Genomic DNA, 17,306 nt, shown 5'->3' on the forward strand with positions numbered 1-17,306 from the left:
AAAATAATCCGACTTCCCGTGACTCGTCAGAACCATAGACTGAGAAAAAATGTGAATGTGGTGTCCGTGACGTCACCCGTAGGTTTCTGAATTGGCAGCGTGTCACTCCCGGATAACCGAAAATGAGCAAAGAGGCGGATTAGCTGAGGTGACGTGACGCTAACAGACAGCAGACAAACGCCAGTAGTGACATCAGCGACAATCCACCAGTCACTCAAGTGGCCATGCCCTTAATTATGCAGAACTTTAAGGCTTTAGTTCAGGATAGTTCACCCAAAAATAAAAATTAGCCCATGATTTACTCACCCTGAAGCCATCCGAGGTGTATATAACATTCTTCTTTCAGACGAATACAACTGGAGTTATATTAAAAAATGTCTTTGCTCTTCCAAGCTTTATAATGGGAGTGAATGGGCACTATTTTTTGAGGTCCATACAAGTGCATCAACATCATATCCATCATAAAAGTGTCCCAAAAGGACCGAGGGGTTAATAAAGGCTTTCTGATACGAAGCGATGCGTTGGTGTAAGAAAATTTCACGATTTACGCAAGAGTAAACCCTTGAACTTGACACACAGCGTAATGACAAACACGGCTGCCCAGCCCTGTTTGTTGGAACCGCGAGAAGCATCAAAGCTTACGCTACTCCTACATCCTACATCATACATTGTCAAGTGTTACTCTTTTGGCGTAAGTCCACTTGCTAGTTATTTTAGTCGATAAAGTTTTAAATGTCAATATTTTTTTTACACCAACGCATCCCTTCCCTTCAGAGGCCTTTATTAACCCCTCGGAGGCGTTTGGGACACTTTTATGATGGATATGATGCACTTTTAAGGACAGTTTTTGCTGTTAAAATAGGGCCCATTCACTCCCATTATTTAGCTTGGAAGAGCCAGGACATTTTTTAATGCAACTCAGATTGTATTCGTCTGAAAGAAGAATGTCATTTACACCCAGGATGACTTGAGAAGAGACATGGGATAATTTTCATTTTTGGGTGAATTATCCCTTTAATATAATTTAAATGCATGAGTTATAAAAAATTCACCCCCCCCACAGTTGTCATGAAGGGTAAAATTAGCTATATAAACAAAAAACACTTTTTGCACCAGGCTGTAAACATATTTTTCTGCTGTAAAGTTGGGCATTTTAACATGGGGGTCTATGGGATTGACTCTTTTGCAGTCTGTCTCTAGCAACCAGTCGATGAATTGCAGTTTAAGTCACTTCCGTGTTGGATTCAAGAGAGAGACCGGAAGGTTTCTGCTTGGTCTGAACGTAACGCAAGTACGTGTTCCATTCTCAGCAATGCATACTTGATTTCAGGAAAATTTCACGTCAATATTGTATAGATGTATGAAACACTAAGCAGCTTTCTCTTGGTCAGCGTGGTGAATTTGCGTGAACATGAGCTGAATCAACATGGCAAGCTTTCTCCCAAGTAACTGGATATCAGTCGTGAAATTTTGCAGAGCAATGGTAAATGTGACCACATAATCTTAGTTCACATCTATAGTAAGATGTATCTGATTAATGAAACAGAATATATATTTTTGGTTTAACTTAAAGTAACCTGGTGGCCTTAAAATTTTGAGTTCCCACATATTCTCCATTGTTGCAGCTCCTCTCTTCCTAGTCTGTCTCTATGAAGTCCCTCCTTCTGAAAAGCACACTGAGCTCTAATTGGTCGGCTGGAGCAATGTGATTGAGATTGGTCAAGCGCTTTGAACATGTTTGGGAATTGTCCTGCCCCTTACCACAAACGCCAGTTTAACACGCTACTAACCAACTCCACCAGGCCCCGCCTCTTTATTCTGCATATGAATTATTTAAATAAGGCATTTAAATTGCCATGTGTTCGTTCCCGGACGAAACGCAAGACAATAGATGCGTTTCAGGGGTTCAGAAACACTGACACTGATATAGAGAGGAACAGGAGCTTTGCAGAGCTTTTTCATGATCAAACAGCAACATTAAACACTAAAGAAAGATGAACATGAAGAAAAAAACACCCTCATTAAGATTCTGGATGACAAACCTCATATAGTACCTGATTGGGGACTTTGGCCATTGCAGTTTGGCTGGTCTGGAAGGAGTGATGAGATCTCTGCGGTCTGATCTGACACACAGAGGGGCGGATCTGAGGGGCGGAGGCAAGAGTCTCTTTCGCCCAATCATCAACCAGCTTGTGTAGGTCATCAGTGAATGTGCCAGTCTTGTTGTTGCTGTTGTTGGCTTGAGCCTGGACGAGCGCCGTGATTGGCCGAGGTGATGAAGACGGCACGGCTGCGGATGATGATGATGATGAGGCACCAGTGTTATGAGACCCTGAGAAAGAGACAGAGAAAGACCTCAAGCTCAAAGAATTCACTCTGAAGTCCTCTGTAACCAATCCACTGCTCACTGACAGATAATGAGATTCGTCACGTTACGCAGTGAAATGTGGCTAATATCATGGTTAATCGTTACACATTAGTAGATGTGTAAATATTTTACTTTTAAAAATATTGTTTCAATGTGGTATTGAATCAAGTCTAATTATTCAATTTATGGGGTTTGTTCCCAATGAGAGAACCCACACTGTGTATGTACTTGAAACGTGTTGGTGCCTCTGATTGTATCTGCGTATGTGTGTTACTTGTTGTGCACTTGTTCTAGCCTAAAATCAAGCAGCTGGATGTTTACAGAACCAAACAAAGAACAAAGCAATACACCAATGTACTTAACTGACCAGGAATACAGAAATCATAAAGGTTTCAATAAACACTTGACTGCATCAACCATGCACTAGAAAAAAAGACAATTTAAATGAATATAAAGAATCACTGCACATTTCACAATCTGCTGTGGCAAATGGCAATCACTTATCACACAGGCAATCGCTCATGCCAACAAAAGAAATGACATGAATAAATATAAAAGAAAGAAAGAAAGAAAGAAAGAAAGAAAGAAAGAACGAAAGAGAAAGAAAGAGGGACTAGGAGCGAAGAAGAAAGTAGTGGGATATTTACTACTGTTGCGCTCTTTCCCTAGACATAGTCGTTTCAGAGTGGACCCTACAAGAGCAAAACAGCAAAGACAGAGATGTTAGGGGGCGGAGAAAAGCACACGGCACAGCCAATTGGACAAGCTGCAGCACAACAAAACATAGCGACCAATCAGTGAACAGATACAGAATCAGGTGCAGAGAGGCAACTTCTCATGAAGTGTCGGTGGGTGACATGTTTAAATGGCTCATGAGCTAAAAAAGGCATTTTGTGCAGACAACCTTCAAGCCTGGACCCTGAATGATGTCCAACACTTTTGTTTGACTAAAATGTCCTACTTTAAAGACCCCATGAAATTGTTTGAGGGGCACAACAACGTTCTCTCCTGAATAGGTCCTATTGAAACAGGATGTTGGTTTGGCCAAAATCATGACTGATCATACTGTGGATGGACTTCTAACCACAAGCTTCACCTTCATTTAAGATCCAGTGGCAGCTGTCAAAACATCTGCTTGTGTTGTAGCTTTAGATGAGGACACGTAGAGTTTATAATTAAGGGCAAAAGGACTTTCTGATCCTCTGCTCATGGCCATAGTCCAATAAAATGCTCACCGGAATGATACACGTGAAAAAGATAGTACACCCTATTTGAATTCTATGGTTTTATGTATCAGGACATAAAATATCATTGTCACCATTAGGCTTCTTTGGACTTTCTTTTTGTTTTGATTTGCCACGTGTGTTCCCCGTCTGAGTTTCCCGCCACCAATCTGTATCCATGGATACTGATCACCTCCCTCACAGCTGCCTGTCATTTTGTAATCATCTTCACTGTGTATTTAAGTTCCTGCCTGTCTTCACTTCAATGTCCGGTATTATTTGTGTTATACACGCTGTCTCACCCGTTTGCCTGTTCCTGAGTTTGCTATATTAAAGAAAGTGTTATTTCTACTTTCATCTCCGTCATCCTTCCTACGAGCCGTGACAGAATACCGGACTAAAATTAAGATGGATTTTGAGTTCTTCGCCCTAGCTCAGAAGAGCCAGGATTTTTTGTCTTTCACCACAAACTTCTTTTACCTTGCAGTCACCAGCCCCCTCGACGACAAAACCCTGAAGACCCTGTTCTGGATCGGGGCAAACTTCCACCATCCGATTGACCTCCCAGACACCTCGAACCTGAACTGGAAGGAGGCCATCATCAGGTGTCTGGAGAGTGTCGCAGCCCGATCCAGAACACAGCCAGACCCAGAGCCTGGATTACCACCCTCGACCGCGGAGATCCCGCTCCACCCGCCACGACGCGTCAGCCAGAGCCTGAGACGAAGAGGACAGAGCTGACCCTCGCCCCAGAGGAGGAGCTCCAACAGGAGTCTGACCAGGGGTGTGTGCCCACGACATCTGCGGACGAGGGGACCCAGTCTACGGAACAAGAGGACTGGCTGATAAACTTCAGTGATGAAATATCTTTTCTCCCGCCCTATCCCACCCGTCATCTGCATTTTCGTCGTCTTCCGATTTGTCCAGTGACTGTATCTACCCTGTCATCTGTCAGTTCAATAGCATCTTAAAACCCAGCTCAGCCAGTCCTCCAGCCCCGCCGCTGCTGGATGTACGCAGCCCTGCACCGTCTCCGAGGAGTTTCCCCGACGTCGAGCTGCAGGTCAGCCCACCATCCGCAGCGCCTGTACATGAGGATCCTATGGCTTCGCCTCCAGCCTCGGTCCTCTGCACTCCATCTTGGCCTGTCGACTCCGTCTTGGCTCCTCCCTCCTACACTTCCACTAGAGACCCTCGAACCATCGGCTGCAGCGGGTTCCCTCGTTCTTCAGGCTCCCCCTTGGTCAGTCGTCACTCTGCCTTCGCCACGGACTTACGGTCCGTCCGCTACGCTCCATCCCTCCACCCCTTTGGCTTCAGCGGGCTCCTCCTTCCCTTCGGCTTCATCTCTGTCCTCCCTCACTCCACCTCCGCCTCTGCTCTCGGGCACTCTGGCTCCATCTTCAGCACTCGTCGCCGCGATGTCGCTGGGGTCTCCTAATCCTGCGACGTAGTTGGAGTCCACTGGCTCTCCGTCTGCGCCGATGGATCCTGCCGCCGAGTCTCCGTCGGTCATTCCCCAGCTATTGTCAGTCTCCTCGCCATCTGGTCTCTTCCCTTCATCTACTCTGCAGTGGGGTGTCGGTACTGAATGGCTCTGGGTCTGCGCCACCAGGGCATCTCCATCTGTGCCGTCAGGGAATCATCGTCGTCCCTTCACCACCCTGTCACTCCAGCCTCTCTCCTGCACTTCCTCATCGTCTCGTCCACCACCAGAACCTCCTCCGGTCCCCCGCCTGTCATTTTGTTACGAGGACGCGCAGACGCGCCTTGCCGGAGGGGGGCGTTTTGTCACCATTAGGCTTCTTTGGACTTTCTGTTCGTTTTGATTTGCCACGTCACGTGTGTTCCCGTCTGAGTTTCCCGCCACCAATCTGTATCCATGGACACTGATTACATCCCTCACAGCTGCCTGTCATTTTGTAATCATCTTCACTGTGTATTTAAGTTCCTGCCTGTCTCACTTCAATGTCCGGTATTGTTTGAGTTATACACGCTGTCTCACCTGTTTGCCTGTTCCTGAGTTTGCTATATTAAAGAAAGTGTTATTTCTACTTTCATCTCCGTCATCCTTCCTAAGAGCCGTGACAATCATCTGGTCTTTAGCATATCTTAAAATTAGGTAAATGGAACCTCAGCTGAACAACAATAATGAACAACATTATTAAAAAAAAATAAAGCCAAAATGCAGAAGGCATGTGTAAAAAACGAAGTACACCCCATGATTCCGTAGCTTGTAAAACAACTCAGTTAGGTATGTAACACTTGTTCCCTGAAGGAGAGAATAGAGACGTTACGCCGACGTCACCAACGTAATTAGGAGCACTTCGAGTGTCTACAGAATGAGCCAATGCACATTGGCGTGCAAAATTTGCATCTCGCGCCCCGCCCTGCAGCGCGGGTATAAATATGGAAGCGGATGCACGCATCTTTGTTTTACGCTGAGGAGCCGAGATAGTGACAGCCGTGCAGCGATGGTACAGGAACCGTGGCGACGGGACGTAATGTCTCTGTTCCCTCTTTCAGGGAGCGAGGGTTACATACACAACCAAAACGTTCCCTTTCAGTCGGTCACGTTCGACGTAATTGGGACCCCTCTGGAAAACGCCACAGTTGCTGCCACATCCAGTGCCCTACGTGAGTCCCTCAGACCCCAAACTAACTGGGGCAGAGTTCACACTGCTGTTCCGCATGATCCATACAGCCAGACTCTTGTATAACACTAGGGAAGCGTGTCCTTCCAGAGAAAAGGAACGCTGCAGAGCCCACATCCTGCCCGAAGGGAGGTATCATGTTGGAGTTACACATATGGACTGGCCGACAGGGCAGTACAACATATGAAGTGTCACTGGGGCGGCTCCAGCCTATGTAAGGGGGAGACAACACCAGACAGTGACGCCAGAGCGGACTCTGCCAAGGGAAAGACGCAGGCTCACCACAGAGGAGCCGTACCGTGCAGGTTCACCACCTGGTCCTGAAAGGGAGTGGTAGGAACCTTGGGCACATATCCAGGCCGGTGTCTCAGGATAGCGTGAGAGTAGGCCAGCCTGAATTCTAGGCACGATTCATCGACCGAAAAATGGATGCAGGTCCCCTACCCTCTTAATGAAGGTGAATGCAACCAGGAGTACTAATTTTCCAAGACAGTTTTTTTAACACAGCTGACTGCAAGGGCTCGAAGGGCGCTCTCTGCAGTGCCATAAGCACTAGAGACAAGTCCCAAGAGAGTATTGAGTGAGGGCAAGGAGAATTTAGTCTTCTCACCCCCCTCAGGAACCTGATGATCAGGTCGTGCTTTCCCAGCGACATACCCTCGATAGTGATAGCAGCAACATACACTTTGTGGGTGGAGGGATACAACCTTCGCTCCAACCCATCTGGCAGGAAGGAAAGCACTGATCTGATCAAGCAAGTTCTTGGGTTCTCCTGGGGAGAAGAACAGCACTCAATGAACAGGTTCCACTTCAATGCACAGAGGAACCTCGTAGAGGGGGCTCTAGAGGAAGTGATGGTGTCTACCACCGCCTGGGGTAGGTCACCTAGAACCTCCACGTCCTATCCAGGGACCAGACATGGAGTTTCCAGAGGTCTGGACGCGGGTGCCATAGGGTACTACATCTATGAGAAAGTAGGTCCTTCCTCAGAGGAATGGGCCAAAGAGAGGCTGTCACGAGGAGCATCAGTTCCTGCAACCAGGTTCGGTAAGGTCAGTAACTAGCAAGACCTTCATTCCCAGAAGACTGAAGCTCCTCCTCCGATGCTGTGATCGGCATCTGATTGTCAGCAGGAGCCCCGAAGGAAACGGCTGATTGTCCATGAGAAGGACCAACGTGCTGCAACGGAAGCGCCACGGCTTGCTGTGTTGCAGAGGCGTGAGGGGCCAACAGAGTTTTACTTGGCAGGGAAGCCCTCACAGTGATCCTCAGGTCACACTGGCTAAGCGCCGAAGTAGCGGGACTAGATCGGGGCATAGGCAAGGGGACTGAACCTCCCTTGAGGGTAAGCAAGTCTCGACTTTAACACCGCAATAGTCATGTTCCTGCAGTGAGAACATGAACTATTCACAAAAGCAGCTTCAGCGCAAAAATGCCCAAACACGAGAGGCAGCTATTGTAGCCGTGAGCTGGTGCCAGGGAACGTACAGGACGGAATGACATCCTAAAAAGGACGGAGCGTCACACCCGTGGAGCTCTTTTAGGGAAATATATATATATTTTTTTAATAGTGTTGAGGCACCCAGGAATGGCCGCGGTGCAACAGCAGGGAAGTAGTGCAGCCTGCTTTGCACTTTCAAAGGGGAAATGCCCCTTTGCCGACACACAAGTATGCTGTTATAACAGCAGTTTTTGAGCTTATAGCTCGCGGCCACCGCTGATCATGCCATCACGCTAACACTGAAGAAAAAAGAATCTTCCAAGAAGCTCGTGTTTTTTTTTTTTGGTTGTCTTCAGAACACTCAGAGAGAACAGGAAGTTCGGCTCTGAAGCGACAGTCAAAGTGCATTCGCTTCAGTATTTATACAAACGCTGCTGGGCGGGGCGCGAGATGCAAATGTCGCACGCCAATGTGCATTGGCTCGTTCTGTATACACTCGAAGATGATAGGGCTACCTGAAGTGATCCCAATTACGTCAGTGACATCAACATAGCGTTGAACGTGACAGACTGAAAGGGAACCACCTTTAGCAGGAATAACTTAAAGTAATCGTCTTCAGTCTCTCACATTGTTCTGGAGGAATTCTGGCCCACTCTTCTTTACAGCGTTGCTTCAGTTAATTGATGTTTGTGGGCATTTGTTTATGCACAGCTCTATGAAGGTCCCAGCTCAGCATTTCACCTTGATTCTTTACTTTTTCAGCCATTCTGTTGTAGATTTGCTGGTGTGCTTGGGATCATTGTCCCCTTCCATGACCCAAGTTCATGGTCGACTCAATGACTGAAAGTGTGTTCAGGTTCTGTGACTGCAAAACAGTTGGGAAGAGGGGTTTGTGCTGACATGCTTTGTTTGGTTTTCTGTGTGTTATTGCCAAACTTCTCCACTTTGATCTCATCTGTCCAAACGACATTGTTCCAGAAGTCTTGTGGTTTGTTCAAATGCAACTTTGCAAACCTAAGCAAAGCCGACCATGTTCTTTTTAGAGAGAAGAAGCTTTGTCCTCGCAACCCTTCCAAACATGCCATACTTGTTCCGTCCTTTTCTAATTGTACTGCCATGAACTTTAACATTTAACATGTTTACTGAGGCCTGTAGAGTATGAGGTGTAGCTCTCGGGTGTTTTGGGAATTTCTCTTAGCATTGCACGCTCTGACCGTGGGGTGAATTTGCTTGTACGTGCACTCCTGGGAAGATTTGGCAACTGTCTTGAATGTTTTTCACTTGTGAATAATCATCCTCACTGTATAGTATTGGTCTTCAAATTATTTGGAAACGGTCTTGTAACCCTTCCTAGATTGATTGGGAGCAACAATTGCTTCTCTAAGATAATTGCTGATGTCTTTCTTCATTGGCAATGGTCCAGACTAGCATACTACCAAAAGTTCTGCTTTTATAGAGTTGGTCACAACAGATGATCAATTAATCAAGGGCATTTGCAGCACCTGACTGCTACTTACCCACTTAATCCCTATGGAAGCAATAAGACTTAGTTTGTCACCTCTGGCTTCTCCATTTTGGCCAAGGTTTAGCTAAATAATGAAACTCTGTAATATGTCGTGTTGTTCATCTGAGGTTGTATGATAAAATGATTTTTATTAAAGAGGGTGTACTTTCTTTTTCACATGACTCTATAGAGCAAATTAACTCAAAGCTAAAAGACAGTGACTAAAAGCCACAAAAAAACGAATTTTGATTTCATGGGGTCTTTAAAAGTCAAGACTAATTAACTGGATCGTTGCTCACAATCATATGTGGTACGTGTCTGTGGCCGTGAGTGAAAATACTGTGTATTTAATAAAACTGAACTGATCTTCTCCAAAACCTCCACTTTAAACTCTTTCCCTGCCATTGACGAGTTTTTCCGGCAATCCGTGTTTCCACTGTTATACGGTAGGGGGGGCTATTACACATCTTCTGAAATAGTACAGAATCTCTGGATCAAAACACAGACGAAGAAGCAGAAACAAGTGATTGAAGCATTGCTGACGCACATGTCAAATCACGTATTCATCAAACAGCAAAACTGCCTAACGTTACTGAATGAAATGTTGAATCCATGAAGAGGAAACGACTGAAGCTTTGAGGGTGTTGATCGATCGATCTACTCTATCTGTGTTTTTATCATCACTCTGAATCCCATCCGGATGAAGACTTGAACTAAAATATAAATTTTTTTTTGTTTAAAATGTTGCTTTTTTTATGAAACCTATTCAAGTTTTAATAAAAAAGAATGCATGTATCTAGAATAAAATGTGTTTTTTTTTTTTTTTTTTTTTTTAAAGCAGAGGCTCTGTTCTTTCCTTTGATATATTGACTGTTCAGATATTCATACAGCTAAATATTCTTGGGGCCATGAAAGTTCTCTGAAAATGATCAAAAATGCTGGTGGTGGCTGGCAACTTTTTTCAAAAACGCTGGCGGGGAAAGAGTTAAAAGAATCACCATTTAAAACCAAACAACAAACATCTGGATGCATAAAAATACTTTTTATCCACCCCAGAAAGCACGGCATGAGTTATTTATAAACAGTTGAATGTTTTAAAAAGGAATTTACATACGGTACAAATATCGTCTAACATTTGAACAAAGAAAAATAATAAAGAAACAAAGCATTTAAAAAGGGAATTTGAATACAACGAAAGTGCTGCATGCCAAATTTAAAACGTAACTAGTAAATTCAAAAGGGGGGAAAAAGGGACATTTTCCACACAATGAAGGTTAGAATGATGACTAAATCATAACTTTGACATGGAGGGAGACCAAGTATAAAAATAAACTGGCTTCCTAATCACAGCTATGATGCACTGGTGGGGAAATTCATGTTTTCGTCCAAAATGAACCCTCACCTAGAGGAACAAAATACTACAAGCCAAATGTAACAGAAACACAAGGTAAATATAATATGAATCTGGGACAGTGTCATAGTAGAATCATGCAGGTGACAGCCAGAGAACAGGAAGTGAGGTAAAAAAATTCAAAATACAGCCCTGATGGTTTCCACAGCAACCTGCTCGTGCCCTTGGCATGCTCATCTTCCGAATCCAAACATGAGACGGCACGTCAATGATCGTCTCATTGGGGTTTTACGTGGAGTGAAAAGGAAAGAAGGCACAGATATATAGACGATACAAAAGCTTTGGCAGACAAATCCATACAGGCTCTCTCTACTTTCAGTTAAATGTTGGGAATGGCCATGTTTGGGGGAAGACAGCTCACGTTATCGGTCAAAGCTGCAGCCCAGCACAAAGCATTTGTAAAGAAGACAAATTGAAGGCAAGATGAGTAGACATGAAGGTCTTTCCTGAATAGGATACAACTGTAGAGGCTCAAATCCCAAAATGAGTTTGTGGGAAATTTTAGACTTTCTCAGTTGCATTACATCGTACCATATTCATGGAAAGTGCCATCTGACATGAATATGGAAATTAAATGGCTGAGTATGTGTGTTAGTGGAGGTGAACGTGGGAAATGCAGTACAGAAAAACCAAAGCAAATCACTAGAGAAGAGCAGAAAGAAATGGGGAAAGGATTTATGAGTAATAGAAGAAAAGTAGAACAAATACAAACAGATGGACATAGACACGGGTCCACTGAGGAATCTAGTGCGCGGTTTGCTACTAGATTTATAGGTGATTCGCTCGGATGTTTGGTGGTAAACGGTCCAGCCTGTGGAGAAATGAATATAAGAAGGAGAGAAAGAGAGAGAGAGAGAGACAGGTGTAACAGCCGACACAGGTAGCTTTCAGATCAGTACCCCATCAACAAGCATCATATCAGCAACACACCACAACCCGGGTCAAGCGTCTCAGAAAACAGTGGTTAATGTAGATGTGGAAGTGTGTTCATGTGCCTGTATGTTTCTAACAATGGGAATGTTTTTCTGGAATTGATCAAATAGGTCACAGTCTTATGTATCATTAGCCACTTTCACACATAAAAAAACCCATTTATGTTACAAAGTACTGTAACATTGCTGTATTAACCATTCACTCAAAGTGATTTAGTTGGTTTAACTGGTAACTACACCAGTATAATGGGAAAAGTCGAGTTTTTTTTTCTTTATTGCATTGACAACCATTCCAAATAATCCGACTGATATTTTTCTGTCACTTCACAGCTCAAGAAAGTCCCTAGTAAAGCACTTGGGACTGCGTGTGCCGTCAAGAAAGTTAGGATACCTTTTCCTTTAATAGGTTCACTCAACGCTGTGTCAGACATTATGGGAACAACCTCCAAGTGTGGCGATTGTCTGAAAACCATAGAATTACACAATAATTCATTGGCTGGTGGCACTATCGCTGCCCTCAATAGTACAGCATTGTTGGTGCCTCAAAACAACATACCATCATCTCGCAGATTTCTCTTCTTCAAGATGCATTTTTTTTAGTGAATGCTTGTTAGGAGTTTGGCAGTGGGCAGGCACTTCCCCAAAGTGGTAATGAAGCCTGGCCCTCTTTGGCTTATTCCAAGCTTTGGGATGGGGCGACCGATGCAGCCCATCCAGAAGTGCAGTCTAGGTTGAATAAGTTCATTCTTATTGGCTGGCCATAGTGCATGTCCACCTTGCAGGTCGCTGCCATATTTCCAGGATTTCCAAAAGATTTTGAAGTCCTGGAAGCAGCCTTTTTCGGCATGTATCACAAATCCGACTACCTCTGTGTAATAAAGTTCAAGTTCAAGGAAGGAGGAGGCGGGGACCTAAATAATAAAATAAATATATACAAAAAAACAAAAGTAAAGCGGCAGCCCCTCACGGAGGACTTCCACATATACAAAACAACGAACAAGTCCAGGCCTGGTCCTCTCTCATCTTGCACTTTCATCACTCCTTTTATCCTTCCAGAGCTTTTCCGTGGGACTCGAGACCAGTGTGGCACAGGTGACGCTTATTAATACTCGCGCCACTGGCCTCGCTCCATTATCTCTGACGTGATGGTGGTTGAAGAGGAGCTTGCTGCTCATCTCTCACCATCTTCTGCCCCATCTTGGAAGAAGTGGCCGTCTAAGCCCTGCAGGACTACATCGGCCCTGATCGGTGATTCCTATATCACTGCCGGTCAGGTGGGTGAGCGGTTGGATACCATGCCGGCTTTGCAGGTGTAACTAAGCTGATGTCTATAAAGATGAAGGGGCTGACTTGACTCCTGAGACAGTCAAAGAACTCAGTCATTCTATGGCAGGGTTGGTGCCAACTGAGAGACATCTGTGGTTCTCATGTATATCTTTGTGGTTGAAGTTGGCTAGAATTTAAACCCCATAAGTGCATCAGAGGCTTCTGAGCTGCAGCCATTCCTGATTGAGGGGTCTCAAAAAATCATGTCAAAACACTAAAGCGTATTTGCTTTTCACCTTGCTGGCCTCGAGATTCTGTCCAGTTAGTTCCTCCACATTTTGCATCTCAGATGATAGAAGAAAAACACTGTGTATTGTGTTTCATGCAACAATGCCTTTGGAAAAAAAGGTTGTGCCTCAGGCAACAATGCCTTTGGAGCACAAGAGTTGTGCCTCAAGTCTAGTTTACAGTGATGTTCTTACATGGTGCATGCTGGGTCCCTTATTTTAAATCAGGCCATACAATCTTCCATTTGATATAGGGTTTTCCTGCTGCTCAGCCACTTCAGGGTCCCCTTCAGGAAGGTCTACTACTGATAGAGGCACATAACTATTCTACACCCCTTATATCTCTTGCACTGACCAATGACACTGGCCACTGTCAAGCAACTATATCAGCTCATCAGCTATATCAGATTTTGAGTCTTGACATTTTGGCATTTCCCGATGGGCAGATTCTTTCAAAACAAGACTATTTCGACAAACACCTCATCAGTAGGTTGGACGCACTTTACAAAGAACATCCAGTTGTCTGGCCAAGTAAGACTGGTAACCCAAAGGTTGCGGGTTTGATTCTCAATACCGGCATGAAATGACTTAGGTGCTCTTGACCATGGCACCTAACCCCCAATCGCTCCCCGGGCGCCACAGCAAAAAGTGTGTGTTTGTTCACTACTCACTACTCCTAATATAAGTGCAGTAAACTTGGATGAGTTAAACGCAGAGAACAAATTCCAAGTATGGGGTAGTGATGGGTCATTCACGAACGATCCGTTCATTGCATCGATCATGAGACAACTGAACAAAAGACTCAAAGGTAAAGTAAATATTTATGTTCCCTGTAAATTATCTTTGGCTGTATTATATGGATTCTTAATTCAGAATATGATCAAGATAGCGTGGTGATGTGTTCGGGGAATTTGACTGTTAAAAGTATAACATTTAAAGCCACTTAAATGAATGGAATGACTCAAGAATCGACCGAGAGAGTCAGTAAAATGATCCGAACTTCCCATCATTAGAATGGGGTACCATACTTGTCCTTTACATGTCACTTTTAGCCCATGATATCCGGAAGTGCGATCATCTGTGACACTTAAATTACCTAGAGATGGTGGCAGTTTTCCTACTAATAAATTATTTCTTTCTGGACATTTGAGCCTGTTATGTGGTTCTCATGAAAGACATGTCAGTAGTTTCTTCCATAAACCAAATGTGTTGGTGACCCATGTGGTGTTTAGTGTGGCACATTCATTTGGCGCAGAACAAACTTCTTTGACTGATGGCGGTGCATATCCCAGGTCAGTTGGATGTGGGAGCAGATCTTCTCTGAAGTTAAGGGTTGAGGCCCAGAATACAGAGCTTGCAGCCTCATACCATGGGTCTGATTTGGTTGAGAAAGAGTCCAGCTCCCCCTTTGATTTGTTTCCTCGAACTCTTGAGATAAACACCCTGGGCTTCATGATTGGCTGATGGCCCATCTGTGTGCCTTCCCAATGATAAGTCTGCTTCCACTGGCCCTTCTAAGGGTGTGGGAAGTGCATTTTGGTATGTTTCTTGAATCTGGTGTTTCTCCTGGATGAGAGTTTGTAGGAAATACAGATCAGAGTGGATTAACTCTCACAGGCTCAGGGCAGTATGTGGCATCCCCGGTAGGAAACTTTGAGTTTGGTATTTGATTGGGGAATCTGGTTAATTCTGGTCTTTTGTCTGAGGTTACATTACTTTTGGATGCAAGGGCTCCCTCTACTAAGAGCTTCTATTTTCCTAAGTGGCAGATATTTGCATTGTTGTGTAGAGTGCACAATTGGAATTTGGTTTTTGAATTTGAATTTGAACTTGCTTCAGTTCTGGCCAGAGGTTTGCATTAACTTAAAATCATTGACAGAATTTATTTTTAGCAGTGATGGAAAAATCTGAATGCCTCCATATTACACTGAGGGTGATCTATTGTAACTTGCAACTGTTATTCCCACGTGGGTGAGTGAGACTGTTTATTAATGTTTGAATTTCATAATAAAATTAACAGAATTTGAATAAGACTTTGTTTCATATCAAAAGTAACAAAGCACAAAGATTATTGTGATTTTTGGATGAGAGGCACAATATAATGTTCTGTTCATTCATCAACTAAAAACAGCACTGACTAAAAGATCGATTCTTGAGATTTAATAATTGATATTAGACCATAAAAATAACATAAAATATTTTTTACCTAGCCCTAACGTTGTTTATATTTGGCTGTTCGGGTCGTGTTTAAGTGGCCTCCGCTGTCACCTGTGGGGGAAAAAAACAAACATTCATCTGCTTCGTGTGATGTTGAACACATGAAACACTCTCTGTTCATCTGTTTTCCTCACAAAATAAATGAACCCGAATGACGGGTAACAATAGATTATGACAGAATTTTTCCGACCCTGACAATGCGAAAGTCTAACACAACCTCTGGTTCTGCCATACCTGACTCTGATGGGCATAATCGCTGCTCTGCGTGTTTGGGCATTGATCACGCTAGAGCAGCGCTTGTGAATGACTCATGTTCTCTCTGTGTGAACATGACCATCGCGACACTACAGTCGAGACTTAGTGATCTCGCAAGAGAAAGAGTCCCCTCATCGACACCCCGATCGACACCCTCCACGAGAGGTGGTACTTCGGCTGGTGGCCAGGGTGACCTGAGGGTGACGGTGTGGAACCAAGCGCAGACGATTCGTCCTCGGCCTACACCCCCCTCTTCATTGTCGCAACCCGTGAGTGATCAGAGGACGCCGGCGGGCACATCTTCGGATGCCCCGCGGGTATCCTTTGGTCCATCTCAGCATCACAAGGTGGGCATGTGAAGATTCGGCGGTGCTGCCACCTTCGAGTGTGCATACGGCATTTGCCGAGTCAGATCCCGAGATGACTGTCATGCTTTCCCGGGCCACAGCGAGCATTGGGTTAGAGTAGAATCTTCCGCCCAGTCCTGAGCGCTCGCGGCTGGATGATAGGTTTTTGGATGACCCCTGTCAGAGTCCAACCCCAATACCTTTCTTCCCGGACGTGCATGAGGAGGTCTCGAGGTCCAGGAAGGCACCCTTGTCTTCCCGCGATTGCTCGACGACCTCCTCCGCCTTTCCTCTGGGCTGCTGCTAAAGGGTACCCTGGGGTTCCCCCGGTTGAACGCTCTGTTGCGATGAAACTGTGTCTCCTAGGGGATCTTTAACGCTTCTTCTCGGGCGACCCTAAGCACCGTCCAAAGCCTGTAGGTTTTCGTCCACTCTCGTGTCGAAATCCTATAGAGCCGCAGGACAGGCAGCAGCCTCACTGCATGCCATCGCCATTCTGCAGGTCTACCAGGCCCAGATGCTCAGGGACATGCACAAGGACTGACCCAGGGCTCTTTGATGAGCTGCGTGTCGCCACTGACCTCGCTCTCCAGGCGACGAAAGTGACCGCACGCTCCCTGGGTCAGGTGATGTCCACTAATGTGGTCCAGGAGAGACACCTCTAGCTGAACCTGGCCAATATGTGGGATGTCGAGCGGACCCGTCATCGAGGCAGCCCTTGTTCCGAGCTTACCCTGTGGCACCCTATGGCACCCTCAACCCAGATCTTTGGAACCTTCACGTGGGCTCCTGGACGGGACGTGGCAGGTTTGAGTACCCTACCACCAGCGGTGGTGGCTACCATCACTTCCGCTAGAGCATCGTCCACAAGACATGCCTACACGTTGAAGTGGAACCTCTTCGTCAACTAGTGTCGTGCTTTCCTTCCTGGAAGATGGGTTGGTGCGAAGGCTGTCTCCCTCCACCCTGAAAGTGTATGTTGCGCTATCGCCGCATATCACGACGCAGTCGAAGGTAAGTTCGTGGGAAAACACGACCTGATCATCAGGTTCCTGAGAGGAGCGAGGAGACTCAATCCTCTCCTTTTGGGACCTCTCAGTGGTTCTTGGGACCTCTCAGTGGTCTCAGTTCTCCCTTTGAGCCTCTGCAATCAGTGGAGCCTAAGTTCCTGTCAATTAAGACAGCTCTCCTGGTTGCATTGGACTCCATCAAGAGGGTAGGGGACCTGCACACATTTTCCGTTGACGAATCGTGCCTGGAATTCAGGCCGACCTAATCTCACGTGATCCTGAGACCCTGGCCTGGATATGTGCCCAAGGTTCCCACCACTCCCTTTCGAGATCAGGTGGTGAACCTGCAAGCGCTGCCCCTGGAGGAGGCAGACCCAGCCTTGGCACTGCT

General features: G+C 45.4%; 1 protein-coding gene across 7 annotated transcripts in view; it reads right to left on the reverse strand.

Moving 5' to 3' along the window:
• The window catches only part of LOC143724537 (serine/threonine-protein kinase WNK2), a 78,450-nt gene that overhangs the window by 2,511 nt on the left and 58,633 nt on the right, over positions 1 to 17,306 (reverse strand). For 2 of the 7 annotated variants that reach the window (XM_077217656.1, XM_077217654.1), the window contains exon 28: positions 2,055 to 2,332. In XM_077217656.1, coding sequence (XP_077073771.1) covers positions 2,055 to 2,332 — 278 coding nt within the window. Of the gene's footprint in view, positions 1 to 2,042; positions 2,333 to 3,015; positions 3,061 to 9,915; positions 11,413 to 17,306 lie in introns of those variants that run through there. The other 5 variants (XM_077217655.1, XM_077217653.1, XM_077217652.1 and 2 more) reach the window with 4 other exon arrangements.

The sequence above is a fragment of the Siphateles boraxobius genome, unplaced genomic scaffold, assembly GCF_051911475.1.
Source record: "Siphateles boraxobius isolate OS27281-9 unplaced genomic scaffold, OSU_SipBor_1 75, whole genome shotgun sequence".
NCBI classification, from domain to species: Eukaryota; Metazoa; Chordata; class Actinopteri; order Cypriniformes; family Leuciscidae; genus Siphateles; species Siphateles boraxobius.